Here is a 19,003-nt window from a genome sequence, read left to right on the forward strand (position 1 = left end):
TCGAGTGACACAGGAGTTCGGGTGTGTTTACTGTGATTAGACACGTCAACAGTCGACACATTTCACCTCTGATGTTAAAACAATGATTTTAACTCTGCAAACGAAAACAGCAATTAAAAAGAGAAATTGCATTTAGATTTAAAAACACATATTTACTGAAGTCGTTTCTGCAGATTTTTACTGGTAAAGTAAAACTTATTACTATCGTAGAGAAAGTTTTGATGAATCTTTTCACTTATTTCTCACATTTTATGGACCAAACAATGAATAGATCTCGTTATATGCATCTTGCGTAACATTTCTGAGATGGACAGCAAATTTTTCAAAGCAAACTTCAATTCACTCATCTACTGTTGATCGCACAAACCAAACCATTGCTCAAATTAGAAACTGGAACTCGTATGATTGATTGATCGTTAAATAAAATTCAAAATCCAGCTCCAACATCTGGAATGTGAGGATTTTCTGGTCGTTCATAGTCGACAAAAGTAAACTGATGTTTTTTTATTAAAATTTTATTCGTAAGACAATTCAAAGGGATTTTCAGCATTTTCTGACATCATATCGGCCAAATGATTAATGGAATGATTCACTGAATCTATTGTTTTAATAGCAACCTATGAAAAATATGATGATTTGATCTTTTTGTTTGTGAAGTGTGGCCTCTAAAAAAGCCATAATACGGTTGAATGTGTCCTCATAGTGAAAAAGAAAGTGATATAACGTAGGAAATTATTTGCATGAGCACATGTCATATGTACGGAGGCTTTAACGAGCACACAAGTGTTTTTGTATCTCATGTGTCACGTAACATTTCGCTGAGACAAATATATGTCGACAGGAATCGCGTCAAAAACTAAAACCGAAAGCAAAGTTGTAAATCTCTTTCATTCTGTGCTGGCGCCGGCAGTAAGTGGACACTTGCATCTAAACATTCCAGTTCGCACATCCTCCCTCGTCAACGTGAGTTAGATTAATGAAACCCGTCTGAAACGTGGCGTTTTTAAATAAACACAGAACCTCATGAATCACACAACTTATCAGCACAGTTATGAATTCCAGGCAGCGACAATGTAACACAAACACTGACGGAGGAAAACACACAGCACAACCACAAGGAGACACACACACTTAAACACACACACACAGATCACAGGGACGATTTTCCTCCTGCAGGCCTCCGTCTCTTAAAATGTCCGACAGCTCTCGGGCCTGAAGGAGACGCTCCTGGACTCGTCTCCTGGTCTCGTCTCCTGGACTCGTCTCCTAACGTAATTTTCCTCGACTCGCTTTCATCCCTAATGGCGGCGAGCACAGTCGTCTGCTCAGAGTCAGACACTGATCCTATAGAGTCTGGTGGCGAGGAGCGAGTCACAAGGTTCGACTGGATCAAGAACAGAAGGCGTCAGAGAAAATCCATCTCTGCTGATTGAAATCAATTCTCTCCTCCTCGTGGCGTGAACGATTATTTTTCCTCTCATCCAAATTAAACGCCACATAAAACTAAACATGTGTCTGTGAATAAAAGAGGTGAAATGGATGAAGGCTTTTCCACAGGTGACATGAGAAGATTTAACTTCATCTTCTTTTGTCGATAAATTGACGATTATTACGAATGTTTCTGGTATTTCTTTTGTTTTTAACTTCCAAACAAAACTTCGGTCACTCATCCTTTTGTTGACCATCTAACAATTGAGATCTTTTTAATGCTAATGTTTGTTTTGTCGGCTGTTTGTACATCTTTCATGACCTGGAAACTAAAACCATTACTTTACCTTCTACAATGAAAATAATAATAATATATTTTATCTATATAGCACATTTCAAGCTTCAGCACAAAGTGTTTTCCTAGTAAAATGAAATTAAAATTAAAAAAAATATCACTTGAAGGACAAACCGAGGAAATTTATCAAACAATTAAACTGTCACTGGGACAAACTGAGACAAATCTGAACCAATGAGGAATCGAAGATAAGGCCCATGACATCATCACTCACTGTTATAGATAGATAGATATAGATACAGATATATACCAGTAAGAAAAAAAGGTCCAACAAACAAGTGAACTTAAATAACTAATGTTCAAAAGATAAATAAATCACGTCCAAAAAGTTGAAGGAAGAATTGAAATCTCATCAAGTCGGAATATTCCAGCTTTCATCAGAAACAGCTAAATCAGCAAATAACACTCATGACTCAGCGCGAGCAGACAAATGAAATTAAAGCAAACAAAGCATCTGAATGTGAAGTTCTCGTCTTTGTGGATCATTTCTCAATTATTATTTCTTACCGATGAATAATCGCTGGATATATTTTAGAAATAATCTGTAATAACACGTCAATCTAACACAAGCAAGTAGCCAGAGCAGTAAAAGAAGGAAGGAAAACGTTTTTCTTTGTTTGTGCTGCAAATGAAATAAAATCAATAGTTTTTTTTAACAGTCAATATTTATCATTCTGTGTTGACGGGGTTGATTATTGGGAAATTACAACTCCAACCATCCCCTTCTGCAAATTACGCCCGAACAAATAACAATCAGACGACAGGGCGCCACTTGTTGTGACGTCATTTGAAAGGGGAAACACACACACACACACACACACACACACACACACACACACACACACACACACACACACACACACACACACACACACACACACACACATTATACATTCATTAATGTCGCCAATTAGCCTCCAATTAAGCAGCATCAGATGTGGGAGAACTCCAAGTGGTGATCAGACGTCTGTTATCTCCGGTACAACGAGACACCTGCCTATTGTCTGGCGCTGACTGAGGGGGACTGATCCCATATCAACACCTGACTTCTCCTAAAAATCAGGTTAAGAGGTTGAGAACTCAGATTCTGTCCTTAAAATGTCACTTGAATGGAAAAACAGCAATATTTCAAAGTTGATGCCTGCTTAAAATTCCACGTGGACACTCAAACCAGATGTTTTCTGTTGTGCAGCACTTAATGTGTATTTATCATTATTTAGTTGAACATCTCGAGCTCTGAGGTCGACCAAACTCACGCTTCTCAGATATGGGCTCAAAAACAGAGGTGACCGGGCCTTAGCATCGGCTGTGTCTAATCTCTGGACCAGTTTACCTTCAGTTTTAACGTTGCTCTAAAATCCACTTCTTCTCACTGACTTTCAGTTGAATCGAGTCCGAGACCCTGATTTAATCTGTAATCGTGCAATAATCTAAATCACAAATTTTCATAATGTTTATTCACTTTTGTATTCATTCCGTTTCTCTGTATATTTGATGTCTTTTTAAAGCCCGTTCATCACTTTGGTCACTGTGGTTGTTTGAAACCTGCTTTATAAATAAACTCTGACTGGAAAAAACATGTAGAAACTAATTTAAGTGTTGAGTGTTTTATGCCACAACTGATTTACACTGTAAATACACATAAATATATTTTTAAGTGAGGAGAGGGTTTATTTTAAAGTACAGTAACTCTTGAGTATATTTTTTTTATGAGGCTGCATCGATGTTAAAAAAACCTGCAGGAAACACAAACTTTGACAGAATTTAATTGACTATTTATGATGTTTAATTGCTTTTTCTTTTTCTTCTGTTATATTTTTTACATCTTTTTAAGCTTGTTCAACACTTTGCTCGCTGTGGTTGTTTTAAACCTGCTCTATAAATAAACTCTGACAAACATATGTAAAAGAAATATGAGTTAAGTGTTGTGTGCTTTTTGTAACAACTGATCTACACATTAATACACCCATATATTGGATTTATCACTGAGGAGAGGGTTTATTTTGAAGTACAGAAGCTCAGTGTCGGTTTCCAAAGTCATAAATCACAATAATTTAACACTGGAACTTGTTTATTTGGACTTTACACTCAGTGGGAAAAAATGTTAAAGCTTTTTTGAGCTGATTATTGTTAAAATGTCCAAAACCTGCAGCAAAGAAAAGCTCCTCTCATGCACAGACTCAATCATCACTTACCTTCGTGCATGAGGCTGATCCGAGCATTAAAAACACATTAGTTTTGACACAAGGCTTCTGTCATGAGAAGATCTTATATTGAACCGGTGTATGAACTGGGATTTGCAGCAGAGAACAGGTCACAAGCTGCAGCAACATGTTGAGCTTCGGTCAGATGAATAATGTCTGAGATGCAGAATAAAGAATAAAGAATAAAGAATAAAGTCTCACCTCTTCTTCTCTCTATCTCCAGTCATGTTTCCTCCTCTGCCCAAATCAATGGTTTAATCCCCGCGATGGTTTAGTCCAACTTCAGAGTCTCAGTAATGAAACTCAGAGACAGTTTTGAGATGAAGAACCGAAGCTGCTGCAGCGGGTTAAGTCCACAGAGTCAGGCCGGCTGAGGAGGCTGCAGGACCGGGCTGCTGCTGCCGCTCCTTACCGGTGCTCTGGAGCTCCTGGAGCCGGTGGTCGAGGGGGTTTCGGGGGGGCGGGGGGGCGTACAGTCTCAGAACACTGCCGAGGATTGTACCGCCTCTGTCCCGCAGACACACAGACAAGTGTCCGCTCTCACTGCAGCGGCTGGAACGAGCAGAGCCGCTGATCCCAACTTTTCCAGAGACTGAAACAAACCGTGAGATCAGTTCGTTCTTTGACCTGAAGATCAGCTGATTCACACACACGCGCAGGCCCCGCCCATTGGCTGGGAGCTCCGCGGGGACCCGCCCCCTGCTCCACCCCCCCCCGCTCCGCCCCCTGTCCCCTCAAGAGTCCGGCCCCGCCCCCACCACCGCCCACCTGTTTGACCCTGAGACAGGTGAGGACAGAGGAGACAGGGTAACACAGGTGAGGACACACAGGGGAGGACAGAAAGGAGAGGGGACAGGAGACATAGGTAACACAGGTAAGGATAGAGAGGAGAGGAGACAGGAGACATCGGTAACACAGGTGAGGACAGAGGAGACATAGGTAACACAGGGGAGGACAGAGAGGAGACAGGAGACATAGGAGACAGGTGAGGAGACACAGGTGAGGACCCAGGAGACAGGTGAGGAGACACAGGTGAGGACCCAGGAGACAGGTGAAGAGACACAGGTAACATAAGAGACCCAAGTGAGGACACACAGGAGACACATAAATGACCTGTATTTCAATCACATATTTCACATGTATATGTATAAAAATGTATGTAATATGTATATATTACATCATTGTAAAATATATACTTTTTTTATTTTCCCTTCCTTTTATGTTTTATATCAAATATAATTTTCCCTTTGTGGATCAATAAAGGCTCATCTTAATTTACTGCACATGCATATTAAGCTTCTCTTTATATTGGACACATACAATAAAAATATGGATTTATGGATATATCGTAAAAATACATAAACAAGCTGTATTTAAATCCCATACAGAGAAATAATCTATATATTATTGTATTGTTAATTGTTTGTTTATTTAGCTCTTTTGCTTTTTGTGTCAAATTAATCTTACCTTATCTCATCTTATCTTATCTTATGTAAAGTGTCCTTCCAGTTCACAGATTTAAAGGATTATTCCTCTGCGAACTTGTTTCTGAGACGCTCATTATTTGTCTATAAGATCTTCGCCCTCAGGAGCAGGTGATGCCGTCAAACATCTGATTGTATCTAAACGATTAAGTCATTAAAGTCATTCATCACAGGCTCATTAAATTCACAGCGACGTGACACAGACAACACCCTGATGTTTGAGAAGCTATAAATTAATAATGACATTTGCAGAGAGTCACATGAATTAATTGACTTCACGTCTGTACTGTAAACATGTCGCGGGAGCCGGCAACGCAACAAAGAGCTTTCTGTGTTGTTCCTGCTTCACTGAGGACGAGGAGAAGACGATTCAACGATTCACGTACCAGTCGACTGATGAGTTCATGAAACCTTCTACTTCAGAGACACAAACATCAGGAGGTGATTATAAAATCACTACGATGTCAGCAAATGACATCATACAGTGTAAGACTGTCATTTTTGCGACCAATCAGATTAGAGACAGAATCTACATCTTATTTAGATTAAACCAAATGATTCCTATGTTATATTATCTATACAAAGGTTAACTGAAGTTATCTTTGCCTGGTTATATACAGTGTGCATGTCGAGTGAGTAATGCACCTCTGCTGCTTTTCTGTTTTCCAATAAGAACGTGTGTGTTTTCTCAGATTTCAATGTTCATCCCGTCCAAAAAGAACCTGAAAAAAAAAACGTCGGCAGCCTGATCTGTAATATTAGACACATGTACGAGTGTATGTAGGTTAAGAACGAAACTCGATGATCTACCTGCTCTGCATTTTCTCACAGAGGCGTCAGAGCGTTCAGTCAGTTCAGGGGCAGGTCTCACAACATTTTTTCACAAACCAACAGAGCGATAACTGCTGCTGGCGTTTCACCGCGTCCTCTCCTGTCAACTGCTCACACGTTTTAGATTGAGAAGATTAACGTCGGGTACAGAGCGGCAGCACCAGGGGAGGAACCACCCGAGTACAACCAGGTTTTCTTACATTGTAAGGTCATGTGATAAATAGTTGTACCATCACTTTAAGTGGGAAAGTTTAATCTTTTTCAAACATCAAGATGAGGATTAAACAAGAGATTCAGAAAAAGAAAGAAGAAGAATTACATCCTCCATGAGGTCACTGTGACCTTTGACCTTCGACCACTGAAATCTATTCAGTTCATCTCACGTACAAGTGACCACTGGTCAAAATGTGAGGAAATTCCCCACAGTCAGACTTGAGTTCATGTTCAAGAGCACAAACACGTTTTGTGAGGCCACAGTGACCTTAACCTTTGACCTTTGACCACACAGATCTAACCTGTTCATTTTGATTGCATGCTCAGATCTTGAAATACTTTCAAAATCCTGTGCTCGCACTGCGGTCCTTGCGGTTAAGATTCCTGGTTTTCGCCCGGGTTCCTCTTCCGGTGTGGGAGAAAGACTCAGGGATGTGGCTCAGGAGGAACTATTTCTTTTATTCTCATTCTGCATTCTTAAGAGGGCGGGATGCTGAACCCTAGAGTTCCCCTCTTGAGATGCTGCACATGTGGTTATATTATAGAAATTTGAGAGCAGATGCTTCACACGTTTATCAGCCATATCACGTTCACAAGAACATGAGGTCAGCGTACCTATGACCTTTGACCACCAACTTTTAATGACCTCATCCGTGACTTCAAGTGAATGTTTTTACCAAATTTGAAGAAATGACTTCCAGGCGTTCTTGAGATATCGTGTTCACAACCACCTGAAAACATAACGGCCATTGACTGTAGTCGGCACAGAGACATAAAAAAAACTAAGAAACATCATTTTCTTTCTGCCATCATGATATTTAATTCATTTCAAAAAACTAAAACAATACAACTTCACATCCTTTTAAAGTACAGTACATTTGGCACACAGCGCAAAAAAAAAACAACATAACACAAACACACATGTAAGGCGTGGAAATGATTCATACAGGAACAAAACCACAGACAACGAAATGTACAAACAAAGCTTCACAAATACAGGGTCCGGAAAAACAAAACCAACGAAATCCTGCATCATCCGACCCGAGGAGGAAGAAGTGTCAGTTAAAATCATAATACTGTCGATCACATGTCATCCAACACCTTTCACTCATCACTGGAGAGAGAGAGAGACCAGAAACACAAGCTTCTTACATGAAGCAGGTTGGAGTTAAACATTAAAACTAAAGGGATTGTCAGCGGAACATTCGGAGCGTTCGGCGTTCAGTGAGCGAGGACGTCTGGGAGAGGACGTCCTGTTCGGGCTCAGAGTGTAAAGATCGGTTTAAGAGTTTTTTTTATTACATTGAAATTAAATGACCAAGAAGAGAAGAGGAATGAACTCATGGAAAGATGTTGTGGAAGTTGGTCTTTGTTCTGCTGTTCATACTGATGTGTAATAATTATGAAATGAGACAAACTGTTTGTCCACTTTGTACCTGAACGTGTCTGGGGAGGAGATGAGAGAGAAAGAAAGAGGAAGAAACAAACGAAGATCGGATAAAAAAGAAAATAACAAATATTGCACATGGACTTTTCATGAAGATGATTGGATTCTGTTGAGTTCAGAATGAAAGTCACGGACAGGTCGTACAGAGAAGTGGAGAAAGAGGGTCAGAGGGTCAGAGGGTGGGTTTCACCACGTCAACGTGAAATCTGAAGGATTCTGGAAACATCAGAGGATCCAGTAAAAACAACACAAGGATAAAAAAGTAATACATGAGCTCTAAATGTACAGTATGTAGACACACACACACACACACACACACACACTGCAGAGCGAATACATTCAGTTATCACACATTCACCACTGTGTTTGACCCACGACTTTAAAGTGGAATCATGGGAGTTTGGTTTGTGATGTTGGAGACTGTAGGTCCAGTGCACAGCTACTACACACTCACACACACACACACACACACACACACACACACACACACACACACACACACACACACACACACACACTGTGACAATGATACAACTGTGGGCGTGTTAGCAGGCGGCTAATGGAACCATTTCTTTTCTAATGGGACCATCGATGCCAACGAGCTAAAATAAGGAGAGAGAAGGAAAAACAGCCCGACCTTCTCTCTACAGTGAGAAAATAACTGCTGAGATGAAACTAAAGTAAATTTCAAAAAGCCAAAGTGTCGCTGTCACGGTGCATCTTCTTAACTTTGCGTCTAATTTGCCAGTTTTGACTTAAATTAAAAATAAAGCTCTTATTTCCTCATGATCTCGTCAGAAAAGTCTTTGATTTCTTGCGTCTCCTTGTGACGTCTCTTTTTATTATGAGTAACATACTGTTTTTTCTTTAAATACAATCATTAGTTCAATTGTTTTTTCATTCACATACAAGTTTAGGGAAGAAAAAACATTCTTTAAAACACAGATAGACACAGGATACAGCACAGCGTGTACGGACATGACAGCCTTTCTCTTTCGAGATGTGCGAAACTACACACGCATGCACTCGTGTACACACATGACCTTTTCTCTCACGCACACTAACAGCCCACGTTCAACTCCTTCAAAACACTGAAAACGCGGCGCGGGCTTTGGTTTGCAGCGCAGCTTTTGTTCACAAAAACCTTGTGACGTACTCTCGGGGTAACTGGGTGCGTTTCTTACAGCGTCTGAACTGCACTCGCATGCAGCTCGGTCAAAACAGTTTGACTGAAAATACACAAACGGACAAACAACAAGAGCACAGAAACCATGATGAGCGACACGGGGCGGTCTAGTATAATTCCTGGAGAGGTCAGAATCTGCAAAAGTTCAGGAGGTCTCATTCCGGAGGCCATGTTCCTTTAAATACTGTGTCTTTGCTTGAAGGTTTTTATCTTATGTGTATGCATGAAGTTAACCGTATGTGCACGTGTGTCTAAGCCGCAGTCTCGTCTCCGAAGTAGGAGAAACCTTTGAACTCGTCTTGGTTGATCTGCTTGATGATGTTGTCCTCCACCGGCGTCAGGACGGGTTCTTCACGAGTAAAGTCCTGGTCAAAGTTGTTCACGTCCCTTTTGGTTTTCTGGGAGACAAAGAACGAGAGCGAAGGTTTTCAAAGTTTTAAGATGAGTCGGGTCAATTGTTGTAGGTATTTCTTTTTTATGAACAATAAAAAACCTATGTGGACTCACAATGCGTGGTTTGAACGGTGGTCTGAGCTTCCTCTGCTCCAGCAGCGTCCAGTCGATCTCTCTGAAGAACGCGTGGAGCTTAATGGCGTCCTCCAGACCCTGAGACACCACACAGCCCAGACGCTTGTTAGGACTCTTCGTCATGAACTGAAGAGTGAGGGAGCAAAAAGGAAAGACAGAAGAAGAGAAGGGAGAAAAAAGAAGTGGTTTGTTTTACTTGTGTGAAAGATATTTAATGATTCTGATGAACTGCCTGCTTAAATAATAAAGAACTCATTCACTTTACAAAGAAACATAACCAATGACTGCATATGCCGAGGTATGGAGGTCCCGCCCATACACCTGCACAACCAATCATGAGTCAGTTTCAGCTGTCAATCATGACGTCTCAGCCCATTTTCACAGCATCACTTGTGTAAAATCTGATGTTGCCTCATTCCAGACAGATTAGGACTCTGTCTCTCTCTGAGGGGAACCTGAGTTGAGTAAGCTTATTGAATTTAGCCATATTTTTTCATATTCGACTCCTCCCAACCCAAACAATAGACAGGAAGCAGGCTGCTATGAACAGGATGTCCAAATATACTCAAGTCGCCCAGCAGTGCTACATCATCAAATAACTAATTGAAACCAAACTCATCAGAACGTGAACATACATCAGTGTGATAAGAACGACCTGAAAGTACAGAACCTGTTCAACAACTACTTTAACGTGTACTATACAGCAGCCAGCCACCAGGGGGCGATCAACACGTTTTGGCTATGCAGTCTTTAGAATTGACTGTGGCTGCACGAGCCTGTTGTGACCCATCGGGACCCGACAGATTGGCTCTGGTTTGCATGTAATCGGGCGTCAAACATGTTGAGCTTCTCTATTCACATGAATAAAATGAGAAATATCACATTTTCATTTGTTGTCTGATGACTTCTCTTGCTGTGAATCAGTGATTTTCTCACAGGCCTGAAACTGTGAGACCCCAACTTGGTCTGTGGCTGAATCTTTTAAAAGATTCTTAACGTCTACAAAATACGATTTTCTGAAAATATGTAAAAAACTGGGTGAGTCAGACTGAGCTGAGAGAGTTTATCAAGCAACTCGATGCCCTTCAACTGGATGACGCGTCCAATCAGAGCCCAGTGTGCGGCTCTGACTGGTCAGAGTCCAAGACATCGTCCAACATAAACACACACGCACACACTTTCCCACAAGGCTTTGCAGTCAAAGCGCACCAACAGCCAAGGTAAACGCAGGGCTTGTGATGGAAAAACTGGACGGACAAATAAACAAATGGACAACAAGTGGCACTCAACACACACACACACACACACAAACACACACAGAGAAAAAAGTCATGGAATCAAACACAGAGGAAATTATCCAATGTTCTTCCAGCGGAGGAACAGGAAGCTCAGATCAACATGTGACACTGAGGGAAAAAAAACCTCTGTCACATGTGACAGTGAGAAACAGACAAACACAAAACTGAATCAGAAGAAATCTGTAACAGCCCATTAGTCCATTAAGGCTGGATATTGTTTAAATGTTTCATGATATGCAGTATTTTATTTTAACAGAAGGGAAATTAAGTTAATACCTGGATGTTTGTGAACTTTGTCATTAGTCAGCAACTGTCTGTTGTTAATCTGATGGTGTATAAGGTTTAACACCCTTGTTGGGTTTCTCTCTCAATGTGGCACAAAGTGAGGTTTTTAAAGGACGGATGTGCCAGATGGAGCAGAAAGAGCAGTTTGCAGATCTGTTCCCCGCTGATAATGACAAAAAAATATCAGCACTGAAGATTCTCCGTCACCCAGGTCATGGTTTTCCAAGGAAAGTTAAATCAAGGGCAACGGAACTTGGTTGTGGACACTTGAAAAAGTTTCACAGTTTTTCAGCTGCGAATGGAAGAAGACTCTTGGATTAGAAATATAAATCTGTCTGCCCTCAATTCAACCAATGATGTAATCATTGCACATTATGTCTTACAGGAATATCAGGTTTGTCCCGATAGCCTGACAAGTTTATGACAGTTAAACCGTATCTATCAGATTCATTCAACTAAGTAGACGAAGGAACATTCATAAAACTGTTTTGTTGTCCTAAGATGTTCCCGAAGTCGTCTAAATCAAAAAATCATCATTTCTGAAGTGACATTTCACTTTTGTTGATCGCTGAGATAAATCAGAAACAGCACAATCTTCCCCCTCTGAACTCTGGGTAACTGACCGCTCGGAGAATGGACACCGCCTCCTTGCTGAGCCAGACGGGGTAGAGGACGTCATCGTGGAGGATCGACTCAAACAGGTCGTCTTCGTTGTCGGCTTCAAACGGCGGCTGGCCCGCCATCATCTCGTACATGAGCACGCCCAGAGCCCACCAGTCCACCGAGGGGCCATAGTCCAGCTCCTGGAGGATCTAAACACACCACAGAAAAATATCAGGTTAGTTAAAGAAGTTAAGTTTGAAGAAATTCTGCTGAAATTCTGATAATTCACTCCTGAGATGGAGAGAAACAAAATGTCCTGCTTGCTGTTGGCCTTACAAATGAGACATTAGGATTGTGTCACTCCATGAGGAGACTTGATTTGAGCTGGCAGATTAAATTTAGAAATGTTTTATCATACTTAGCACACAGAGGTTATGCGACAACCCAAACCTGCAGCCGTATTTGAAGCACTTCACTTAAAAACACAGCAGAGCATCGTCTGCATAGAGGCGAACATTGACATTGTCCGGCTATAAATCTGCGAATTAAGTCAAGTCTCCCAACAGAGAGAAACATTTAGCAGATTTCCTCCGATGTGGATGAGCAGTGAAAGTGAAACTTCCCCTTTTCCATATGATAACAACGTTTTTCATTCCACATGTTTGAAAAAAGCTGTAAAGATTTGGTTCGTGAGGTTCGGTGTCACCTCGGGTGCGATGTAGTCTGGTGTCCCGCAGAAGGTGGTGGTGGTGACTCCGTCGAGGATTCCCTCTTTGCACATCCCGAAGTCTGCCAGTTTACAGTGACCCTCCGCGTCCAGTAGTATGTTGTCCAACTTCAAGTCTCTGCAGAGCGGGAAGGTCATAAAGGAGAATAAATTAAACGAGCGAGGGACATTTTCATTATTGGAAACAAACGCGTATTTCATGTGCTCTTCGTGTGATTGATGCTTCTCATAAAAGACCAAATATTTGAGGGAAAAAGACGATTCACAGGCCCACAGGGTTTTTGCCACAGAAAACAAATTGGGCCTCGTGGTTTATCTGCAGCGAAGGAGGGAGGAGGGCAGAGAAAAGAGAGAAAGTCCAGGGTTGAAAGAGATTGAGAGAGAGAGAGAGAGAGAGAGAGATGGATGGAGAGAGAGTCTGGGAGATAAGAGCAGCAGTGTTGACAGACGACAGGGCTGGTCATGAATACAGTCGCTCTGGGTTTGATGGTTGATCGCCACAAAAATGTCAACATCTCCTCTGTGCAGCTTCTGCAGCCATTCAGAACGAGGTGTTTTTAAAAATACAGCCGCCCCGACGAGCCGGGGAGGAGATGGAGCGTGTGTGTGTGTGGGTGTGTGTGTTAAAGTGAAGATGTTGTGTAACTGTTCTCTTTTTGTAATCCCCCCAAAATATAAAAGGCAGCTTAACAACCTTGTTTGAGAGCCGCTGTGATCTGTTGTTGACAACCTGTTCTTTTTCTGTCCCACCCCGCTTTGCTCTGACAAGTTATTGAATGTACCACAGAAACTCAGGTCAACGAGGTTTTGATGATGCACAACTATTATGCATCGTACCTCTGGGTAAATTTGTGTATTTTTTCACCGGGTCCCCACTAATACAGATATTTTGAGCCTCTCGTCTGGAAACAAACTGGGTTTCAAGTCACTAAAACTTTTACAAACGCCCCCCCAAAGTGCGTAAAACTTGTGTTTCTGAGTTTCCGTGTATCTGATCTGGACTTGAGATATTTTACCCAAACCAGCAGCACTTGCTCTGCGGTTCTCCAGACGATAGATAAAGATATATAGCGGTGACCCTCCCCCGGCTCCCTGTTTGCATCTGTCTCCTCCAGGCGACTCCTCGCACATTAAATCTGAAGTGAACGGCTGCGGCGAAGCAGAAGAATAACATGAATTTAATGCATTTGTGATTGAATTCAAATGGCTGCTGACATTAATCTTTGTATTACACATCACCTCGCTGCAGTAAATTCAATATTAAGTGGCTGCAGGTGCAGCAGCACTAATGGAATGATATTTATTCCTGTGGAGACGTTTGTTGTGGTTTTGCAGAACGAGAACTGGACGTCAACATGTGCAATTAACCAACAAGAAAAATATATAATATCTGTTTTTAATTTCCCACATATACCATCATTTAATTATTGTAGAAATATTTCATTATTATCTCCATGTTGTTTCTTGCTCTGAACAGCTAGTATTTTGTCTTTTGGTCCTAGGTTACTTATTATTATTATTATTTATTGTTGTGGCCTTGTTAATGTTAATGAATACACTAAATACTTTAAGTTTATGTAATTTATAAATCAACAGGGAGTTTATTACCCAGAAATGTCAGGATATTATCACGTAAGTCTGTTGATTTGAAGTTGACGAGTGGAGATGAATAAAAATCTTCTGTCAGAAAGATTAACAATCTTTGTATCATGTGACTCGAGAGATTTTGTGGGAATAGTTGGATTCAAGCGACAGCTGCAGCTTTTGATCCAGCTGCTGTTTAACATCTTAAACTTTCACTGTGTCGGGAAAATCACCTCTGTATGTTATTTTAGAGAAGATTCAATATCACTCAAGAAATCCCGTCAATAAACAGGAGCTGCTCACACACACAAGAACACACACACACACACAAGAACACACACACAAACACACACACAAGAACACACACACACACACACCAATCAGGCTCAATTGAGAGCATTTCCTGTGTTTCATGTTAATCTTGAGTGATTTTTCCATTACGTCCTCAGCAGCAACCTCTGTGCACTGTGACAGCTAACCTCTCTCTCTCTCTCTCTCTCTCTCACAAACACACACAGTTGGTGTATCTGAGGATATAGATATGAAAGAAAATATCAAATTGACCACAACATATGTGTGAAATTTATGTTTCCACACCTTTAACCTTTCCACCGTTCTACACTAAGACTGAATCCCGACACAGCGCAGAGTAAATTATCATCACGTTTCCGTCAATGGAGCCGAGGAATAAAGTCGACCGTGGCTGTTCACACCAAAGAAGACGGCAGTCGGTTTTTGTGTCCAGTCAAAACTCTGTGAAGTTACAAAATCTAAGTTTTGGTGCATTGAGAAATCACGCACACTCTCATATAGAAACTTATCTGTATGTTTATACTGATGAACTATGTCTCCAACCAGCCTGAACCTACAGTGTCTACGACAAACATCACCTTATATCTGGTCTCGTGGAAAAGAAGGTAAAGTGAAGAAGATTTGCTGCGTCCTAAATACGTTTGTTCCTTTCTCTAAAGGGACGAGAGGTTCAGACGAGGGTCTGATGGGAAAAGACAAGAATCAGAGGAGTGATGGAGGAGGGCCGGGTGGTGAGGAGGAGCGGGTCGCTGAGGGTGGGGGTGCAGAGTGGGGACATTTTGTTCCCAAAACACTTGTTCATTTTATTCCGGTCAACAAAGTGGGTCAGAGAAAGAAAGAAAGACGAGAGAATCAGGTAGTTAAGCCAACTCAGCCATCTAGAAGTGTGTGTGTGTGATTGAGTAATACAGCGAAAACCATGTTGAAAGACTGAATCATTAATCTTAATGTTCTGTGTTTTAAACCTTGGAATAGAACTTCTTTCTGGATGTGAAGAGGAATGAGCCAAAAACAAAACATCACCTTTAAATAAAATACAGATGATTTGATGATGAAGGATATTTTGTTCCAGTGGCTCTAGACTAACTTTTTCACCACTGTCCCAGAACCATCAAGAAAATATAAACTAAATCACTAGATTCAATTTTAGGTTACAGTTTAAACCACTGTCCCAAAATGTTACTTTGTTATTATCATCTATAGTCGTTATCACAGACTGTACATAAAGATGGACAAAATCCGAAAAGAGATATCTAGTGGCTGGCTGCAGTATAGGTCATAAATTCCGCCTCCTCCATGTTAGTAGATGGGAGCCAAAATATCCTGAATTCAATCCATCTTGCACCGATGACATCATTTGGAGTCAGAGTCTGTGCTGTAGAGGTCGTCTGCTAACACGGAGGAGGCAGTTTTATGACTTATATACGGCAGCCAGCCACCAGGGGGAGATCGAGACACTTTGTCTTTACTTTCGGGAGCCGGCATGTCCTCCATCTTTATTTACAGTCTGTGTTTCTGCCAATGTGCCAGATGATTTTTTGTTCTTTCACATGCTGCCATGTGTAGATACAAACATTTGCTGACACAATATTTTTCTGCTCTAAAAAGCATGAATAAGACTTGAATTATCGGGACTCCGATCAGACTCCAGCCGCTGGTTCTGTGTTCAGACGTATTCCTGGTCTCAACTCGTTTGATTCTGTGAGACGGACTCTGGGTGGAGTCTCACTTTCAAACATGGTTAAGAAGCCAAAACCAATAAAACAACAAACACACAACAATACAGCTGCAGCTTTTGACTTTAACCTTGAAGATTAATGTGGATTAAATTGTGCCAACTGTCAGAAACACACACACACACACACACACACACACACACACACACACACACACACACACACACACACACACACACACGATTAGAAACATGATTATAACCGTGTTCTTCATTCATTAAACCATTGAACGAGTGGAACAATGAGGAGCCGGCAGGACTGGACGAGTTGATCTGAGATCAAGTCGACAAAACAACAAAGAAAAATGTCGATTTATAAGTTAATGGATTTCCCTTCCTCTGTTTTTAAACTATGCAGAAATAAAGTGACGTGAGGTTTTGGTGATTTTATCCTGTGTCTTGTTTTATGAAACACCTCGTTTGTGTTTCATCCTGTTTATTATGTGTTTTACAGCATTTTAACAGTTTCTACACGAACATGTTCAGTCACATGTCTGTGCTGTACTTTCTATGTATTTCTGTTTTATGACACCAACAACAAACTATTCATTGTGCTGTGAGCGGTAGTCTATTTACGCCAAAAAAAGTGCATTTGAACTAGTGTAGAGAAAGAAATCATCTTATGTCACTATGTTTCCTCACAGTGCTGATTCGTGTGTGTCGTGGACAATGACACACACACACACACACACACACACACACACACACACACACACACACACACACACACACACACACACAGTTGGCATGACGAGAGAATCCAAACAAAATCCAAAACCAAATTCACGAAGCGAAAACAGCGAAAAGGAGAAGAGACTTTTTGTTCCATCAGTTATTTCTGGGAGCAAACAACCTGAACCTGCGTCCATCACAATGGTGTTATGATTCAGGCTGCGTGTTGCTTTGTGCGACCTGTTGTGTGTTTGCTATCGGTTGACAATGATATTATGACTGAGGGGTCGACACGGACACACGATGGTACCTGACGCTGAGGCAATCTCGAGCTGCAGGACAACACAGAACTTCCAGGGTCAATGAATTTGTGTCTGATAAGAATCTCCACTGTTTCATTGTGATTGAGCAGAAACACCACAAATGTCTGATTCAGCAATTTTCCTGAATGGCAACACAACTCAGGGCTCTTATTCTAGAAGAGTAGATTTAATGATGAGGATGAGTCTGAGGATATTTGTCTCGGTTGGAAAAGTGAGCTCATTCCCGCCCCACAGAGCAGATTCCCGTAACGTCCACTTCACTTATCTAATTTAACAACATTTCTGTTAATTCCGGGAATCTCAGTTCAAGTTTATTTTCCTCTGTCCTGGAGTTCTCGTCTGTGGCCTGTAACGGAGACGCTCGTCTCAGCTGGACGTCGCTAAATCAAATAAGCAGCACGTTCAAGCTTCAAGGTTCGTTAAAGAAATAAAGTTTGAGTCAAAACTATTCAAACCAAAAGGGGAAAAAGTGCATATGAATGAGACATTAACACAAACCTGTTCGAAAAGCAGATTAATCCTCAGAGGCCTGAGTGTGTGTGAACTAAATGGTGACGTGTGGAAGGTGTGACGCCAACACTGTTACCCTGGTTACCTGTAAATGACTCCATGCTGGTGCAGGAACATCAGGGCGGACGTGACCTCGGCGGCGTAGAATCGGGAACGCGCCTCGTCGAACTTCCTCGATCGTTGAATCTGAAACATCAGGTCGCCTCCGTTGACGTACTCCATCACGAAGAACAAACGGTCCTGGAGGAGGAGACGGAGAGTGAGACCACACACGATGCAAACTCTTAATTTACAATTAACGTTTAATCTCTGTCTATAAATGATCAAAAACACTTCCACTAGATTCCCAGAGTCAAAGACGATGATGTGTTGAATGTCTTTGTTTAAGCTTTGATTTGTTAATTTTCGTCTCTTTGCTGAGAATTAAATCACACAATTTTTTTTACATGTACGTAAAATAAAGAGTAAAGATTAGTAATTCATTTCTAAAATAAATACAGATATATAATCTCATCTGTACGGGTCTGTCTCTCTCTCTCTGTCTCTCTCTCTCTCTCTCTCTCTGTCTCTCTCTCTCTTATATATATATATATATATATATATATTATAATGGCATGATATACCACACTGGGCTTTATGAAAGCTGTAGAAAATTGTTAGAGTCAAACATGATTAAAACTCATGAGTTTGACTTTATATTTCAAATACTTTTGAGTATTATGATATAATAATATCATCATCGTATGAATGAAGTTTGATCACTGACTCAAACTAAGACAAAATACATTTCAAAGTACAACAATGTAAGTGGAATAACTTGAGTAACATTTAACAACATTATATAATTTGTATTGTTATCTTGCCTTTTCTTTAATAAACCCCCCACAAAATTCATGGTTATGTGACCAACACTGATTATCTCCACTCCCATAGGAGCCTTCCTGTAACACACACACACACACACTCGCACACACACACACACTCGCACACACACACACACACACACACACACACACACACACACACACACACACACACACACACACACACACACAAAATAAAACCCCACAAACTATACCACACCCTGCTCTATTCTCTTGGTACTGAAAATGGGGTGTGTGTGTGTGTGTGTGTGTGTGTGTGTGTGTGTGTGTGTGTGTGTGTGTGTGTGTGTTATAAACAGCTCTGTATATAAGAAGCAGGAGGCGTCCCTCGGAGCCATTGTGTGAGGTCTCAGGGTTTAAACAGGTGTAACCAGAGTTCACAGATCCTCACAGA

General features: G+C 41.1%; 2 protein-coding genes across 5 annotated transcripts in view; both read right to left on the minus strand.

The window, feature by feature from the left end:
• epas1b (endothelial PAS domain protein 1b) overlaps positions 1–4,600 on the minus strand; it is a 42,214-nt gene extending 37,614 nt beyond the window's left edge. The window contains exon 1 of one of the 2 annotated variants that reach the window (XM_035171709.2): positions 4,189–4,600. In XM_035171709.2, coding sequence (XP_035027600.2) covers positions 4,189–4,214 — 26 coding nt within the window. In that variant the 5' untranslated portion in view covers positions 4,215–4,600. The remainder of the gene's footprint in view (positions 1–4,188) is intronic. The other variant, XM_035171711.2, reaches the window with a different exon arrangement.
• LOC118118579 (protein kinase C epsilon type) overlaps positions 1–19,003 on the minus strand; it is a 56,658-nt gene that overhangs the window by 6,012 nt on the left and 31,643 nt on the right. The window contains exons 11-15 of one of the 3 annotated variants that reach the window (XR_004697975.2): positions 17,811–17,965; positions 12,569–12,707; positions 11,883–12,071; positions 9,656–9,802; positions 8,417–9,546 (exon numbers count right to left, since the gene is read on the minus strand). Coding sequence is in view for 1 of the 3 variants with exons in the window: in XM_035171712.2 (XP_035027603.1) it covers positions 9,400–9,546; positions 9,656–9,802; positions 11,883–12,071; positions 12,569–12,707; positions 17,811–17,965 (777 nt within the window). In the remaining 2 variants the exon portion in view is untranslated. Of the gene's footprint in view, positions 1–7,310; positions 9,547–9,655; positions 9,803–11,882; positions 12,072–12,568; positions 12,708–17,810; positions 17,966–19,003 lie in introns of those variants that run through there. The other 2 variants (XR_007034772.1, XM_035171712.2) reach the window with 2 other exon arrangements.

The sequence above is a fragment of the Hippoglossus stenolepis genome, chromosome 12, assembly GCF_022539355.2.
Source record: "Hippoglossus stenolepis isolate QCI-W04-F060 chromosome 12, HSTE1.2, whole genome shotgun sequence".
In the NCBI taxonomy this organism is placed as follows: Eukaryota; Metazoa; Chordata; class Actinopteri; order Pleuronectiformes; family Pleuronectidae; genus Hippoglossus; species Hippoglossus stenolepis.